Consider the following 15408-nt stretch of genomic DNA (forward strand, 5'->3'; position numbering starts at 1 on the left):
TATATATATATATAATTTTTTTTATATTTTTTTTAAATAGTGATACTTTAAATATAGCAAGATTATGACATAAACTATAGTCATTTTTAGTAAATATCATATTTATAGCTATACAAATTTAATAACCCTAAAACTATAATCATTTTTGTAAGTTGCTCTTTAAAAAAACATTTTATATCGGAGCTTTGCAAAATTACTGACCATGTTGGCTCAAGAATTATAATTTAACTCGAAGGGTCTATTTTACCTTATGTATCTGATGATTATGCCATGAATAATATTTATTGCTTCAAAATTATGAAAGTAACTGCAAATTAATTTAAAAAGGTAGTTTATATCTTGGGTGACATTAGAAGTACATGTTATTCTCAAAATTAAGCACAAATTATTATTTGACTATGTGCAACAAATTAGAAAAAATAATTTATGTATATTCAATCGGCAAACATGTATAAATACAAAATAAATATTCGATACTACCTTAAGAAAGATATAGATAAGATATTCTATAGATGTGTTGCCTATTTAGCGAAGAAGTCCATATACAGTTTGTAACTCGACTCCTCAAGTTAGAGTATTTATATTAATTATATGTGTCGTTGTTAAAAGAATACTCATTAAGTCAAGTTTTATATAATATTTTTGTGAACAATTCATGTAGTTATTCTTTTGTCTTTACATGGCATGTGAAAATCAAGTTTTCTTGAATCCTCTCATGAATAAAGTGGCAATCAATCTTAATATGCTTGATTCTTTCACAATACAACGATTTGAGGTAATATAAAACTTGGTTATCACATAAATTTTAATAGAGTAAAATACTTTAGCTTTTAGTTACATATGAAATGTGTCATGTTTTATACTTAGATTCTACATTAGACCGACATAAATTGTATAGTAATATTTTCATAACTTAATTTACTCGACATAAGTTTAGAGAACTTTTCTTTCTTATGATATACGTTTTGTAAAAATTAAGTTATGTCTTTATAATATAATTTGCTGAAATTGAAATTTAATCTTTTATGACATAGGTTACGTAAATTAAATTATCCCTATTATGACGTAATCTATGATTTTTGAAACTAATTTTTTTTCTTTTTACAAAATAAATTTTGTAGAAATTTAAGTTATGTAATATGACATAACTTGCTATGTCATATCACGGTACAACAATATAAAGTTATGTTTAAACGAAAGTTTTTTATTATTTAAGGGGTCTTGGTGCGATGGATAAGAAGAGCTAATTACAAGATAACTTTTGGGTGACCTTTAATTTGTTATTTGGTTGCAAAGTCTGGGATAACCTATCCCATAATTAACAATTAGTCCTGGGATAAGTTATCCCTCAATGGGGGTGGAATAGTAATCCCAAGATAACTTATCCGGGGATAAAGTATGTAAAATAACGAAAATACCCCCTTAAGCTCTCTTTTATGCACCACTTTTATATTCATGTACATTAACATAATTTTTAACAACATTTATAATAACATTCATTACCCTAATTATTTATTGTTTTTATTATAATATATTTTTCTATTAAAAATTACGTTTTCTAAATACAATTTTTATTTATGAATATATTATAAGTTGAATTTATTTGCCTAATTATTATGTTTATTTATATTTTGATTTCTTTTAAAATGTTCACTCCATTACTAAATTACATATTTTTAATTAAATAGTTTATTACTCACTTAAAAATTATATTTTATAAATAAATTAAAATGTTGATAACTTTAATAGTAAAATTCTCTTACTTTAACAAACTTAAAATGAAAGTTTTATTTTTAAGTTAAATAAGATGGAAATTTTATTTTTAAACTAAATAAGATGAAAATTTATTTTAAGTTAAATAAGATGAAAGTTTAATGTTAAAACACACGGCACAATCATGGAAATGCACACACAAAAATATTTAAGCTGAATAAGATGAAAATTTTATTTTCAAGTTAAATAAGATGAAATTTTTATTTTAAAATACATGGCACAATCATGAAAATGGACCTTGCTGGCTACTATTTGGTTAATGCCGGAGAGTCGCCGAATACTAACAGATATTTCGAGGTAACAACATGGAAATGGCTCGTAATTGAACTCTCGCCAATAAGGTGAAAGTTAGTTCGCAAACCAGAGCTTCTGGTATTTCTGTTTGGTTAGTCTATACATGTTGACTTACTATTTATTTGACCTCCTAGTCTTCACTACATCACCGTGAATACAAGGCAACTTGCCTTCTATATAGGAAATTGATTTGCTTTACTAAATCTTGATCAAACATATTTGTAATACTAGCCATGGCGGAAGCAGTACTTTCTGCTCTAATGGAAGTCCTCTTCCAAAAGACAGCTTCCCAAATTTTCCAAAAAAATGGACTACTAGGAAGTACAAAGAAAGAGATGTTGAATCTACAGAGCACATTTTCAACAATTCAAGCTGTTTTACAAGATGCTGAGGATAGGCAAATGAAAGAAAAAGCTTTGAAGAACTGGCTGGTGAAGCTCAAAGACATAGTCTATGAAGCAGATGATTTGTTGGATGAATACATGACTGAATTGCTTCGCCATAAGGTAATTCTTGATGACAGGGAAACTCGTTATTGTGTTTTCCATGCTGTTAATTCTCTTTATTTGAATGGTACATTAATTTTTTTGGGTTATAGTATGAAGTTGAAACTGAAACAAGTTGTGGAAAAGTTAGACCTTGTTGCGAATGAGAGAGCCAAATTTCATTTTAGGGATGCTGTTTATGAAAAAGGGTTTTCTTGTGAAAGACCACAGTCGGATTCTTATGTAATTGAATCGAAGATTTTAGGGAGAAATAAAGATAAAAAGAATATAATCAAGTTACTTATAGGATCAGATGAGTCAGTTGTGAGTATTATTGGAATTGGAGGAATTGGGAAGACAACAGTTGCGAAATTGGTTTACAATGATGCTGTTGTGGAGAATAGTTTTGATACAAGAATATGGGTTTGTGTCTCAGAAGGATTTAATGTGAAAAGACTTCTTAAAGCAATCATAGAATCTGGCACTGGTAGTAGTTGTAACCTTGTAGAGATGGATGTGATCCAGCGGCGTGTCCAGGAGTTGATATTGGGCAAGAAATTTTTGCTTGTCCTAGATGATGTATGGGATGATGATCATGAGAAATATGAGAGATTAAAGAACTTAGTTCACAATGGTTTGGATGGGAGTAAACTCCTAGTGACTACTCGCAATGAGAAGGTTGCATTACTGATGGGCACAACAAATCCATACCGTTTGGAAGGCCTTTCAGATGGTGATTGCTGGTCCTTGTTTCAGGAGCTTGCATATAAGAATAGGCAAAAAGAACTATTAGCTCTTGAGGAGGTTGGGAAAGAAATTGCAAAGAAATGTAGGGGAGTTCCTTTAGCGGCAAAGGCCCTTGGAAGTTTGATGTGCTTAAAGAATCAGAAATCTGAGTGGTCCTTCATCCGAGATTGTGCAATGTGGGATCTTATGGGACATGAAGATGGAGCTGGTATTCTTTCGGCCCTAAGATTAAGTTATGAATACTTGCCAACACATTTGAAACAATGTTTTGCATATTGTTCGATATTTCCCAAGGGATATCGGATAAATAAAAACACCTTGATACGCCTATGGATGGCGGAAGGATTTGTTCCGTCCTCTGAAAGCATACCACCGGAAGAAGTTGGGAATGGTTATTTCAATGAGTTGTTGTGGCGCTCCTTCTTCCAAAATGTGAGAAGAGATTTTGATGGGATTATAGTCGAGTGTGACATGCATGATCTTGTTCATGATCTTGCCAAATCTGTAGGCGGTGTTGATTGTTTAACAACAGAATTTGGCAAGGAGGTTATCATTCCTGTGGCGACACGCCACTTATCGATGTTTGGCAATGAGGTGGTACCTAAAAATCCCGGCATGTTGAAGAGTGCTCAAAATCTGCGATCATTTCTTCTATTGGATGGTCAGAGAAATATCACAAAACTTTCCAAGAGTTTCTTTTTGAGCTTTAGATCTATTCGGGCTTTAGATTGCAGCGGTACTCGCATAAAGAAGTTGTCTAATTCAATTGGTACTTTATTACATCTGCGGTACCTCAATCTTTCACATACTCTGCTGAGAACATTGCCTAAGTCTATCTGTTGCCTCCTTAATCTTGAAGCTTTAATACTTAAGCATTGCAACCATCTGATAGAACTTCCGGCAGAAATTAGAAAGTTGGTGAACCTTAGACATCTGGATATATACGGATGCACATCCTTAACCATGTTACCTGGTGGCATTGGACAGATGAGATCCCTTCAAACGTTGCCAGTTTACATTGTTAGCGATGCTGCTGCTAGTGACATCTCAGAATTGCAGAGACTTGATCTTCATGGTGAATTAATGATCAAGAACCTTGAGAATTTGTCCAATGAAATATGTGCCAAAAATGCAAACTTGAAAGGGAAGAGGCACATCCAATTTCTAAAATTAATATGGGCGCAAGTTGAAGAAATGGAGACAAGAGAAAATGTTGAGCGAGTTGTTGAAGGCCTTCAACCAAATTCTGATTTGAGGAAGTTACACTTAGAGGGTTACATTGGTGCAAATTTCCCCAGTTGGTTGATGACTACATACTTGGTAAACATTGTGGAACTCTCACTTCTCAAATGTCACAGGTGCGTGGAACTGCCTCAACTAGAGAAACTGCCTTTTCTTGAGGTTCTCACTGTTGATGGAATGGATTCTGCAATGTATTTCTGCGGTAGTTCTGGTGGAAAGGATTCGGCTACTCATTTTGCATCACTGAAGCAACTCACCCTCAGGAATATGCCCTGTCTACTGGGATGGTCAGTTAATGAAGATCATGGTATTCTTCCTCGTCTGAAGAAATTTACGTGTGAGGCATGTCCCTCTTTGAATAACTTGCCATATCTACCCTCTCTCAACTCATTAGAGTTGTCTGACTGTAGCAGTGAATTACTAGCTGAGACAGCAGCCAATGTTACCTCCCTTACTCATCTTATGATCAGTGGATTTTTGGAACTTATACACTTACCTGAAGGATTGCTGAAAAACAATATAAGTCTGCTGTCTGTAGAAATTAGAGATTGTCCAGAGATTCGAAGTCTTTCGAGTGAGCTGAAAGTTCTTCCTTGTATTGAGTCATTAAGCATCAGTAACTGTAAGAATCTCAGTTCTGTGTTCGATTCCTGTGGACTTGGGACTTTGAAGTCCTTGTCCATTCATGGTTGCCATAACATTAGCCTGGAAAAAGGATTACAAAATTTACAGTTTCTTCAATATGCATCACTCTCTGACTGTGGAAACTTGACAACCTTGCCGATGCCTATGCAACACCTTACGTCTCTCCAAACTCTGCATATATGGAGCTGTTCTGAGATGTATATGCTTCCAGAATGGCTAGGAGACCTCAGTTCCCTTAGAGAATTGGAGCTGTGGTACTGCAGAAAATTAAGTTCTCTACCAGAATCAGTGAAAAACCTAACCAAGCTTCAGTTTCTGTCTGTATGGGGCTGTCCAAATTTGGGATCAAGATGCAGAAATGATGTTGGAGAAGATTGGCACAAGATAAAACACGTTCCATTCATCAAGATTAATGGTCCATATATCCAAGCTATGACAGGTAATTAATGCATTTTAGATCAATTACTTTTTCTGGTTACACTGAAACAATATTACTTCTCATTTTGACTGCTACCAGTTTCAAAATAAATAAATATTACTTCTCATTTTGTTCAACATGAGTTGATGTTCACAGAAATAAAAGAGAAACATATTGAATATGAATGACTTTATTATTGATGTACTGAAGGGGAGCCTGGGAGCAATAATAAAGCTGTCTAGCCGTGGGATCAACGACTGATGCTTGCGTCAGAGTATGCTGCCTACATTGCATCCCCTTAGGGTGTGTCCCTCCCTGAACCTAACCTGAACGCGGGATGCCCTTTACTGAAATGATTTTTATAATATTGATTGAGGATAAGATGTTGCATCAAATTTAAAATTAATAATAAGTACTCGATAATTGCTGTATGTTAGTTTGACTTCTCTTGATGGTAGTTTTGTATTTAAGGAGGTGGTTATTTTATTCGACAAGCTTAAGTTAGATAGTTGGTCAAACCAAAACGAAGGGGAGAAGTATAGTAGAAACACTGTTCTTGTTTTTCATTTGTAAAAGAATTTGTCCTTTACCGTTTGAACTTCATATTGAACCAACATTCCATAACCCTCTTTATTGATCAGGGTTTAGGACCAACTACACTCCGTGAGGCGTGCGCATAGTTAGAGTAATTGTTGTTAAATGTACATTAGTTATTTTGTTTCCAGGGGATTTTTATGTTTCGTTAAAGATTTGTATGTTAGTATAGAATAAGTGTGGGAAGTAAAGAACCTCTAGTTTGAGGGAGCCCTTGCTTTTTTCTTTTCTTTTCTGGATAACATTGAAGAATCCTTAAATTCCCTCAAAAGAGATTATTGAGTATTGAAATGAATTATGCCCAAAAAGAGTGGAATGGATATAAAGGATTCATATAGCTGACACCGACTAGTTTGGGTTGAGCTAATAATTGATTGACAATCTGAACATGTTGATAGCTGTATCAGTTTGGTTTCTTATCCAAAAGTTTTATTGAATTTGGTTTCTCAGTTAAAAGGTTCATATAGATTCATATTAAACAGATCAAGGTTCCTGATTAAATACCATAATGCTATCTTTTTGTGTAGTTTATGCATCAACTGTGAATATTGTGGGAGTATCCCTTACCATCAGGATTTTGGCGTTATTAGTACATCATTCCCCATAGTGTATTAGCTACTCTATCCTTTCTAATCCTACCAATTGCAGTAACTTCTATCACTACCTTCTTGAGTATCCCATTTATGGTAATCCAGATGTATCATAAGTCCAAATCGAATGGCTCCTTGTGTCTTTTACCTAGAATATCTACTAATTATATGATTTTGGAGCTAAAATTGCTGTTTTAGTGAGCAAAGGTAAATAGTCATTACGTGCTTAGCAATTGCGCCTCATTCATCTATTTCCTTTGAGACTCCTTCCATTTGCTATATGATCAGCAATGTTTTCTGTCATAGAAGTCATACGAAATGCTAGAGAATTGTTACTTAGCCCCAGTGATTTTAGGCTCTCATCATATCTATTTCTTCAACATTTCGACTTGCCTAAGGTTAAGTATAATTCTTGGTTGTAGCAGTACTGGGGTAGCAGAAATATCTTTTCTCTAGCAACATAGTGAAAGTACTTTTCTTTAGAAATCAACAGATAAAGCAAAAGTTTTAGAATTGGGATCCTTGTAGAATGTCTTGAGGGGTCTTTGGTAATAGAACCAAATAATACACGCGACAGCTTGACATGAATTCGAAGTAGTAAATTTTAAGCCTAAATATGAAAATTTCACTCATAGGATAGATCATTCACACAAAGTCTAAATCATACCCTAAATATGAAAGTTTCACTCGCAGAACAACCATACTAAACCATATCATGCAAACCATTTTACTACCAACTAGCATTACAAAAATGAAGTTGGAAGAACAAAGCTCTTCTTGCATCACTCGCTTGGAGATTTCATAACGATAACAACTCACTCTGGGAACAATTAATGAATGCAAGAAATATAGATATGAATAGCTCCCATTCACCCTCCCATATTTGGAGTAATGTTTGTGCAGGTTGGAATCTTTGTCTTGAAGGTCTTTTCTGTCTAGTAGGCGATGGAGAAAAAAAATAAAATTTTGGAATAACTCTTGGATCCAACATTCCTTGGCACTATGTAACATGATTCATAGGCCTCTCAACTTCAATGAGGAACACTTAAACCATCTGAGACTACTTACATGATAGACAAACTTTTCTTGCTAATCTTTCCGTTGAACTTCCTGAACACATTTTCAATAGATTGGACTATACCTACATTAGAAGTTCCAACCACTAGGAAGATTTCGAGATCTTCATATGGAAACAAAATGGGTTGTTCAGTACTCCATCGGCCTACCATCTTTTACCACCACAAATTGGAAAAGATCATACACTTAACTGTAAGTAGCTCTGAAACTAAAAACTTTGAACAGTTTTGCATGACGTAATTTCAATAGCTGACCTCCTTCATAAACACAGGATCTGACATTTTAGTTTGAGGTAGAAAATGTTTGAGCATATCTTTCTTAATGGAAATATGCAAAAAGATTTTGGACTAATCACGGAATTCAACACACCAACATGCACAACCCTTTTTTCCTAGATAAAAACATGAATGCATTAACGAAAATATTGTGCATAACTTGAAATTGATAGAGTTATTCCCTTTCTGTTTTTGGTAACAACAACAAGATGCCTAGTGTAATCCCTCGGGTGATGTCTGGGGATGTATGAGACCTTACCCCTACCTTTGTGGTGCAGAGAGGCTGCTTTTGGCACCTATGGTAAATAGAAATAAAAATTTATTTAACAATAAATAAAAAGTGCTTGGTATCCACAATGCTGTTACAAGGGTAACTTAATATACAACCCTAAACAACTAACAATAGTATCCTCCATCAAACTGTTGAAGTCAAATGGAACCCTCATCTTACGAACTTATATAAACTGAATGTTGATGCTAAAGCAAACCTTGGAATGAGGGATTATGGAATGTAACTAGAAATAGCAATGGGGGAATAAATTGCTGAATTCGCCACAAGTATTCCCTTCTCAACTAACACATTTTGCAGAGATTATATCGCGGTTATGGTAGCATTGTCATTTAATTAATTGTTCGGGTCAGCTTGCACTCACCTCGACCGTTGTCTTTTAATTTATATGTGTTGGAAGTCGAAAGAAAGGTAGCCAACATGCTAACTAATGGCAATGAACGTTATGCTAAATCTCAGTGATGATATTGCAGGTTATCCTTGACTAAGGTGGGGAAGCCAACCAAAGTAGCTGATGGACTAGCCAAAAATGGAAACAAAGCTGAATACCTAAGTTTCTTCTTTTTAAATGTTATCTGTTTTTTCCTCTTTCTGTATCTGTATGCTATGTAAGGTCAGTTAGTGTACTAAGCCATTAAGTGGTCGTTTGGTAGCTGGTTTGGAGGTGAGTTATGTTGATATTAAATCCTCCATAAGTAATATCACGTTTGGTAACTAGTTAGGATGTAAGTTCTTCATGTATAAATTTGATATGATATTTAGTTTGCAATTTAGAAACACATATATAAGTTACGAGTGTATCTTATATGGTGAATGGAAAGGCATATGATAGGAAGGAATATAATTTTGTTGCAAGGAGACAGAGAGCTAAAAAGTCCAATTCTTTTGGAGTTTTCAAGTTCAACTTGTTCCTACTCTTGTTTGAATCTGAAGCTCCAATTTGTCTCTTACTGCAAAGGGAATTTAGCTGCTGCTGCCTGTGATAATTTGTCTTTTTTTTTTGTTACAGTTTGCTTTCTCGTGACTTATTTGCTTTTACACGAATGATTAGTCACAATTCCTTTCAAGAGTCAACCATACTCTATAGATTCTTTTTCAAATATTTGCAATAAAACAATTTTAAATTTTAGTTCTATCTTTTTTTTTTTTTTAAATGACAACTATTCGTGTTAGGACATTCACGAATCAGAACAAAAAAGCACTTCATTGAGTTCAACAAAATAATGCACTGTTTAGATTCATCTGTTTGTACTCATTATAAGACAACTTCAAATCAGAATATAGACTCAAGGGTAATGGTCCAAATATGCTGCTCCATCCGCTTTTATTAGTATCATTTTAACCTTCTTATTAAGTACTACTTGTACTATTCACTTCCCAAATAATTTTAAGATAATTTAAAAAGTGTGCCGAATCAAACATGAATAAGTAAACGAGATAGTAGAATCTTGTGAAGTGATCCAAATTTATCATCTATTGATAATTGGAGCCAGGTACATCCCTAGAGTTGCAACATTGATATTAGTAATGGTTTTAATGCATGCATTAGTACGGTTAAAAGTATACTAATTAGATGGATATATTTGGATCAAAAGTATAACAAGGATATATATAAACTTTGATAGTACATGAATATATTTGTGTTTTTTCCCTTTTTATTTTAATGATAAATTTAGTTGAAAAGTTGGGTGATTTTAGTTATACAAAACAAAATTTTAGCTACTAGGTGAATTTCGAGAAGCTCTTAGCTCCATCTCATATTTACTTTGGTCAAAATACAAGATAATTTTCTTTTCATTTTTATACAAGTCAAAAGATAATTCCTATTAATGTGCAGTTTAAGGTAGCCTGTAATTGCAGATTTAAGAAGCCTTGCTAGTCATCTGCATGCTTCCTTCCACTGGAAAAAGAGGGGGAAATAAAAGTCTCCTAAAATGAGCTAGCAAGGACATGTATAAATAAATTAATAAATGCAGTATCTGAGTTGAATAAGATGTTTATTAAATATATATATTAAAAAAAATTAGACAATAGGTATCATAACTATATATGGAAAGTCCAGGGAAGATGAGTATGACAAGTAATACTGGTTATAATAAATGCACATCTATTATATATCATACTACTATTTAATTTAATACACCAATAAGTTTGGTGAGAATGCATCATTAATTGAGACCAGAACATGCCATTTCCCAAACAACCAACAACCAAACAGTTTCTCTTGAAAAATAGCTATTGTCATGGAATTTAAAATAAAAATCGTCGTGAAGTTTTACCTGTAGAATTTGAGACACGATAAATGTGACTATTTTTCAAAGACATGATCGAGACATGGCCAACGGGCGCTAATTCTGTGGATTGTACCTGTCAAACTTCTGTTGTTAACAACTAGGCATGTTAAGCTCAAATAATGGCCAAATCTCAATAAAAAACTTATGACTTTGAAAATTAGTACTATTTTTACCTGAACAGAGATAACATAAAAATGACAATATCCACTTCAGAAGAAAAACATGTTACTAAGATATACCTAAGTTCTTCACAATAAAATTAAGCATATTTTCTCTTGATCAGCATTAGAATAAGATCTGTTCAGCTACTTTCTACATTTTGTAAATCTCATATTTTTCTCTTGACCAACAATCCAACATCATAGTACAAGATCTTGTTCAGCTACTTCTCTACAACATGTAAATATATATTGCAAGATATGTAGCATGTACACAGGGAGATGGATTTTCAGAAAAAACAAGTTTATACAGTTCGGTATGGGAAATAAGACAGACCCGAGTAAGTACAACTACATTCAAAATCAGAAGATGGATATGTCTAACATCCTGCAAGACCCTAGGCTCACTCCGAGTCCCTCTCTCTATTGCCTTGACTCCTCAATCTCAATAGGGTAAGAAAAGAGAATCCAACAATTGCTAATGAATAACTTGAACTAAGAGAACGTTAAGTAATACATCAATTCCCCAATAACGAAAGCAGAAGAGTAACACTGGTCGATTGTTATCAGAATCAACTCGAGCAACTACAAATACAACAAGCTTTCACTTGTTTAGACATTGCAAGATCTTAACTAATTTGAGCTCTGCAATTGTAGAAGATATAGATATACTCAAGAGGACCAAATTCTCCACAAAATGATCAATTTGTTGTTGAATGATCGTGCTATTCATTTAGATAATCAATAAGATTATATCACAATTTCGAGGATGGAAACTACTGAGCGTTCCAAATGATAGTATGTAAATTAGTTTGATTCAAATTATATTTGAACAGATGCCAACAAGGAAAAGGTGGATAGTACCATGCTTAACATATTTTATACTGCAACTTTGTCCTAGTGATTTGGGCATATTGATACTTGCATCAACAATAAGGAATATTTCTGTTTCCACTTTCCAGGACCACATATATATCTGCAATAAGGTGTCTAAGATGCTCAGAAAAAGAATATTTTGAACAACTTTACACTGAAAAATCTAAACACAAGAGCTCAAATTGCACGTCTGATGAACAAATGAAAATCTTATGTACCTTGTGAGGGCCAGTTACCTCTTCCAGGATGCTGGTTCATTCGGCTTGCAGTTAAATGCGTTATGAAACAGCATTATAGGTTTATCTTCCTTCTCATGAAGTTCCAATGAGGATTTGTGATCCATATCCTTTTTATGCAGACAAGTAAATATAAGCATTGCCATCAATGAATTTTGGCAGAAGTGAGTAACAAATGGAAGTTAATCATTTGTCACTATTCATATATATCAACAATTGAAATACAGAAGAATTTGTGAAAGTACAACAAGTGTGCTTTTGAACAACATACATGACCAATCGATCGAATTTACTAATGCTCTACAATAAGAGCCTAAAGAATTCGACACCCCTACAATACCTTAATTCCATATGATCTGAAAGCAAGAGAAGCTTATAGGAATAAGCTTTTCTTGCTCATTAAATCAGAAAGAGATTCCAAATGACTTTCCAAAAATTACAATGCTCTACAAAGATTGGCACCAGAGCTGAAGCGATTGAACTAACAATTCTTTCAGCTCTTCAATCCCTATCTGAATGCTCACCAACTGAATTATTTCTTCTAAAACGGGATGTACCTCCTCTGCCGTTGCTGTGAACTAAAGACTCATTGTTTCTTCTACCAACAACTGATCCGCTTACATATCTGCAGCTCAAAGCTCTACTGATAGATTTTGACTTAGGTTCAACCCCATCACCCTCTCCACGAAATTCAGACTGCCCCTCATTTCCAGCCATTAAATCCATCAAATTGCTGCGCAACCCCAAGTCAGAGTAAACTCTCGGCGAATTCCTTAGTGGCGTTGCAAGTCTAGCATCTCCAACATCCCAATCTCTTTGCTTACTACCTTTTCCCCTCAAGTTCAACTGGCTGGTTCTCGACTCCACAGGTCGGCCCACGGTCTCAACCATCAAACAAGGATTGGTAAAACCATTCCAGGAATGTAGAGGTACCAACTTACTCAACCCACTCAAACATTCAGCCACCTCCTTCATTGTTGGCCTCCTCTCCCTACATGGCCTCACACATTTTGCAGCCACAACTGCCAATTGCTTTCTTAAACCAGGATCCTTGGGAGGTGGAATCCTTGGATCATATACAGCCAGGAGCTTCCCTCTCTTTATCAATGGAATGGCCCAATCCACTATAGAGGGGGGCGAATAAGCCACATCGATAGCTTTTCTCCCACTTATAATCTCCAACAACAAAATCCCAAAACTAAAGACATCAGTCTTGGTGCTCAAATTATCAGGGGTCACATAACATGGATCAAGATAACCCATTGTACCAGCAGGAGGAGTAGACCTCAACCTAAAATCATCAAGATGACACCTTAATGCTAACCCAAAATCACCCAAACGGGCATTGAAATTCCTGTCTATCAACACATTAGCAGACTTAATATCACGATGGATTACAGGAGGACTCAAAGAATGGAGAATATCAACAGCCTTAGCAGTTTGTAAAGCCATTTTCATCCTTCTCCCCCAACTGAGTGGACGAGAATTGGAATGCAGAACATCATAAAGGGTACCATTAGACATAAACTCAACAACCAAAAGTGTGTCATGAGAATCAATAGAAAAACCAACAAGATTAACCAACCTTGGGCTCTGCAATTTCGAAAGAATATCAATTTCATTCTCTACCTCATTACAATTCTCCTGCCCGGATGTCGAGGTGTTTCTAATTCTCGGGGAAATTCTCGAAGATCTCTTGACAGCAACAAGACGGCCATTACGAAGCATCCCTTTATAGACAAGTCCATGGCTACCCCTACCAAGAAGCTTTTGGTCAGAGAAACCATTAGTGGCTGCTTCAAGATCTCTGTAGTTAAACTCCTGGATTTTGATGGGTTTCTCCTTTTCTTGATTATGGGGTTGATGGGTTTTCTTCGGAGTAGCCGTACAACTCTGAGAATTGGAAATTGATACGGAAGATTCAGCTTTACATGATAGATAACCCATAAAGTTTCGATTTTTTTTTCTTTTCTGTACACTCACAAGCTTTAGGTGTGTTTTCACATGTAAATATTGGCAAATCTAGAACGAAAAAGAGAGCTTTTTGATGGGGTTTTTCAGATGAAGAGCTTTTTGGTTTCTGGGTATTGCAGATTATTGCAGATTGGTGATAATGGTGATGAAGGAGAGAGAGGTGTTGCGGTGATAATGGTGAAAATGGGTTGCCCACTGTCCACTGAAATGGAATCACAAGAATTGCACCATCTTATAAGGTATTTATTTTGGCTTAACAAATAGGGTAAAATAATGGGGGATGATTTATGGTACTCCAAAAATTACAGAATTGATGAAATTGATCATTTGTATTGGAAGATCGATTAATTTAAATTTATGTTATATAAAATCTCATTAGAAGATGATTTTTTTATATTTATGTTAGAACTCGAGATTTTAATTAAGGAAAGACCGGTATTATCCGCATTGTCATATCATAGTCTATACTAGACGTTAATTAACAACTACTGCCATGAAGTAAAGAATACTGCGTGGAAAACCCACAAAAAGTGGAAAGTATATTCATGGAAAAGTATTTTTTTCTATACTTCCCAAATATTTAATCAGACAAGCTATTTGTTATTTAGGTGTGGTAAATTTAATGATGGTTTCATTTTATATTAATATATAATAAATTAAAAGGTCCAAAATTTGCTTATGTACAACTTGAAATTGCTTCAACTCTATCTTTATTATATTTTTGATCTATTCATATCTTTGTCGTTAACTAGTAGATTATCTCATACTTATTCCGTTATAGAAACTTCAATCTATATGTTTAAATTTTTTTGAGAGAAACAGAAGTTTAAATTTATCTTTCATTTTTTTTATTATAATTCAAAATTTCCCTTGGGTTGAAGTAATTTTGTTTAGGATCAAAGGCAAAAATAATTTTTTTTCCTAATAATAAAGAATAATATTAGAACAAAAGTCTAGGGGTAATAGTCACTCAATTGTGAAAGAAAACTAAACTTTTTATAACTTCAAATATGAAAAATGAAAGGAAAAGTGGTGGGATAAGTGTGAACTAAGGAAAGTAGAGGGATGAGAAGAAATTTCCACATTTTTCTTCTAATTTTTCGGACTTTAGATTGCTTAAGAAAGTGAAAGCAATAATGTAGAGGGAAAAAGCAAAAAAAATTTAGCCACAATAAATCAGATAAAATATAAAAAGAATCAATGGTATCAATCCAAAATATTGTTTATACGACCTTAAGTCTCAATTGTAATTAACCATTTAAATTAAAAGTTAAAGTGTATAGATACCTAAAGCTAGTTGCACATGTTGGAAGAATGAAAGTTATTGAAATTAACATGCATGTTGGAAGATCAATCAATCAAAAGATTTTATGACTGACAATAATATTATAAGTTTCTCTCGATCGAATGTATATACACAATCTTCATTAGCCAATTCATT

The 15408-nt window shown here is 34.1% G+C and overlaps 2 protein-coding genes across 2 annotated transcripts; one reads left to right on the forward strand and one right to left on the reverse strand.

Moving 5' to 3' along the window:
• The first annotated feature begins 2031 nt into the window (after window positions 1-2031).
• LOC102597618 (putative disease resistance protein RGA3) lies at window positions 2032-9391 on the forward strand. The gene is made up of 2 exons (XM_006345327.2): window positions 2032-5625; window positions 8903-9391. The coding sequence occupies exons 1-2, from the start codon at window positions 2301-2303 to the stop codon at window positions 8911-8913; spliced, it is 3336 nt and encodes a 1111-aa protein (XP_006345389.2). The 5' UTR covers window positions 2032-2300; the 3' UTR covers window positions 8914-9391.
• Window positions 9392-12146: 2755 nt separating this feature from the next.
• Window positions 12147-14250, reverse strand: LOC102597940 (serine/threonine-protein kinase-like protein At3g51990). Its single transcript, XM_006345328.2, has one exon. The coding sequence runs from the start codon at window positions 13938-13940 to the stop codon at window positions 12495-12497; it is 1446 nt and encodes a 481-aa protein (XP_006345390.1). The 5' UTR covers window positions 13941-14250; the 3' UTR covers window positions 12147-12494.
• Between the last annotated feature and the right edge of the window lie 1158 nt (window positions 14251-15408).

The sequence above is a fragment of the Solanum tuberosum genome, unplaced genomic scaffold (assembly GCF_000226075.1).
Source record: "Solanum tuberosum cultivar DM 1-3 516 R44 unplaced genomic scaffold, SolTub_3.0 scf00068, whole genome shotgun sequence".
NCBI lineage: Eukaryota > Viridiplantae > Streptophyta > Magnoliopsida > Solanales > Solanaceae > Solanum > Solanum tuberosum.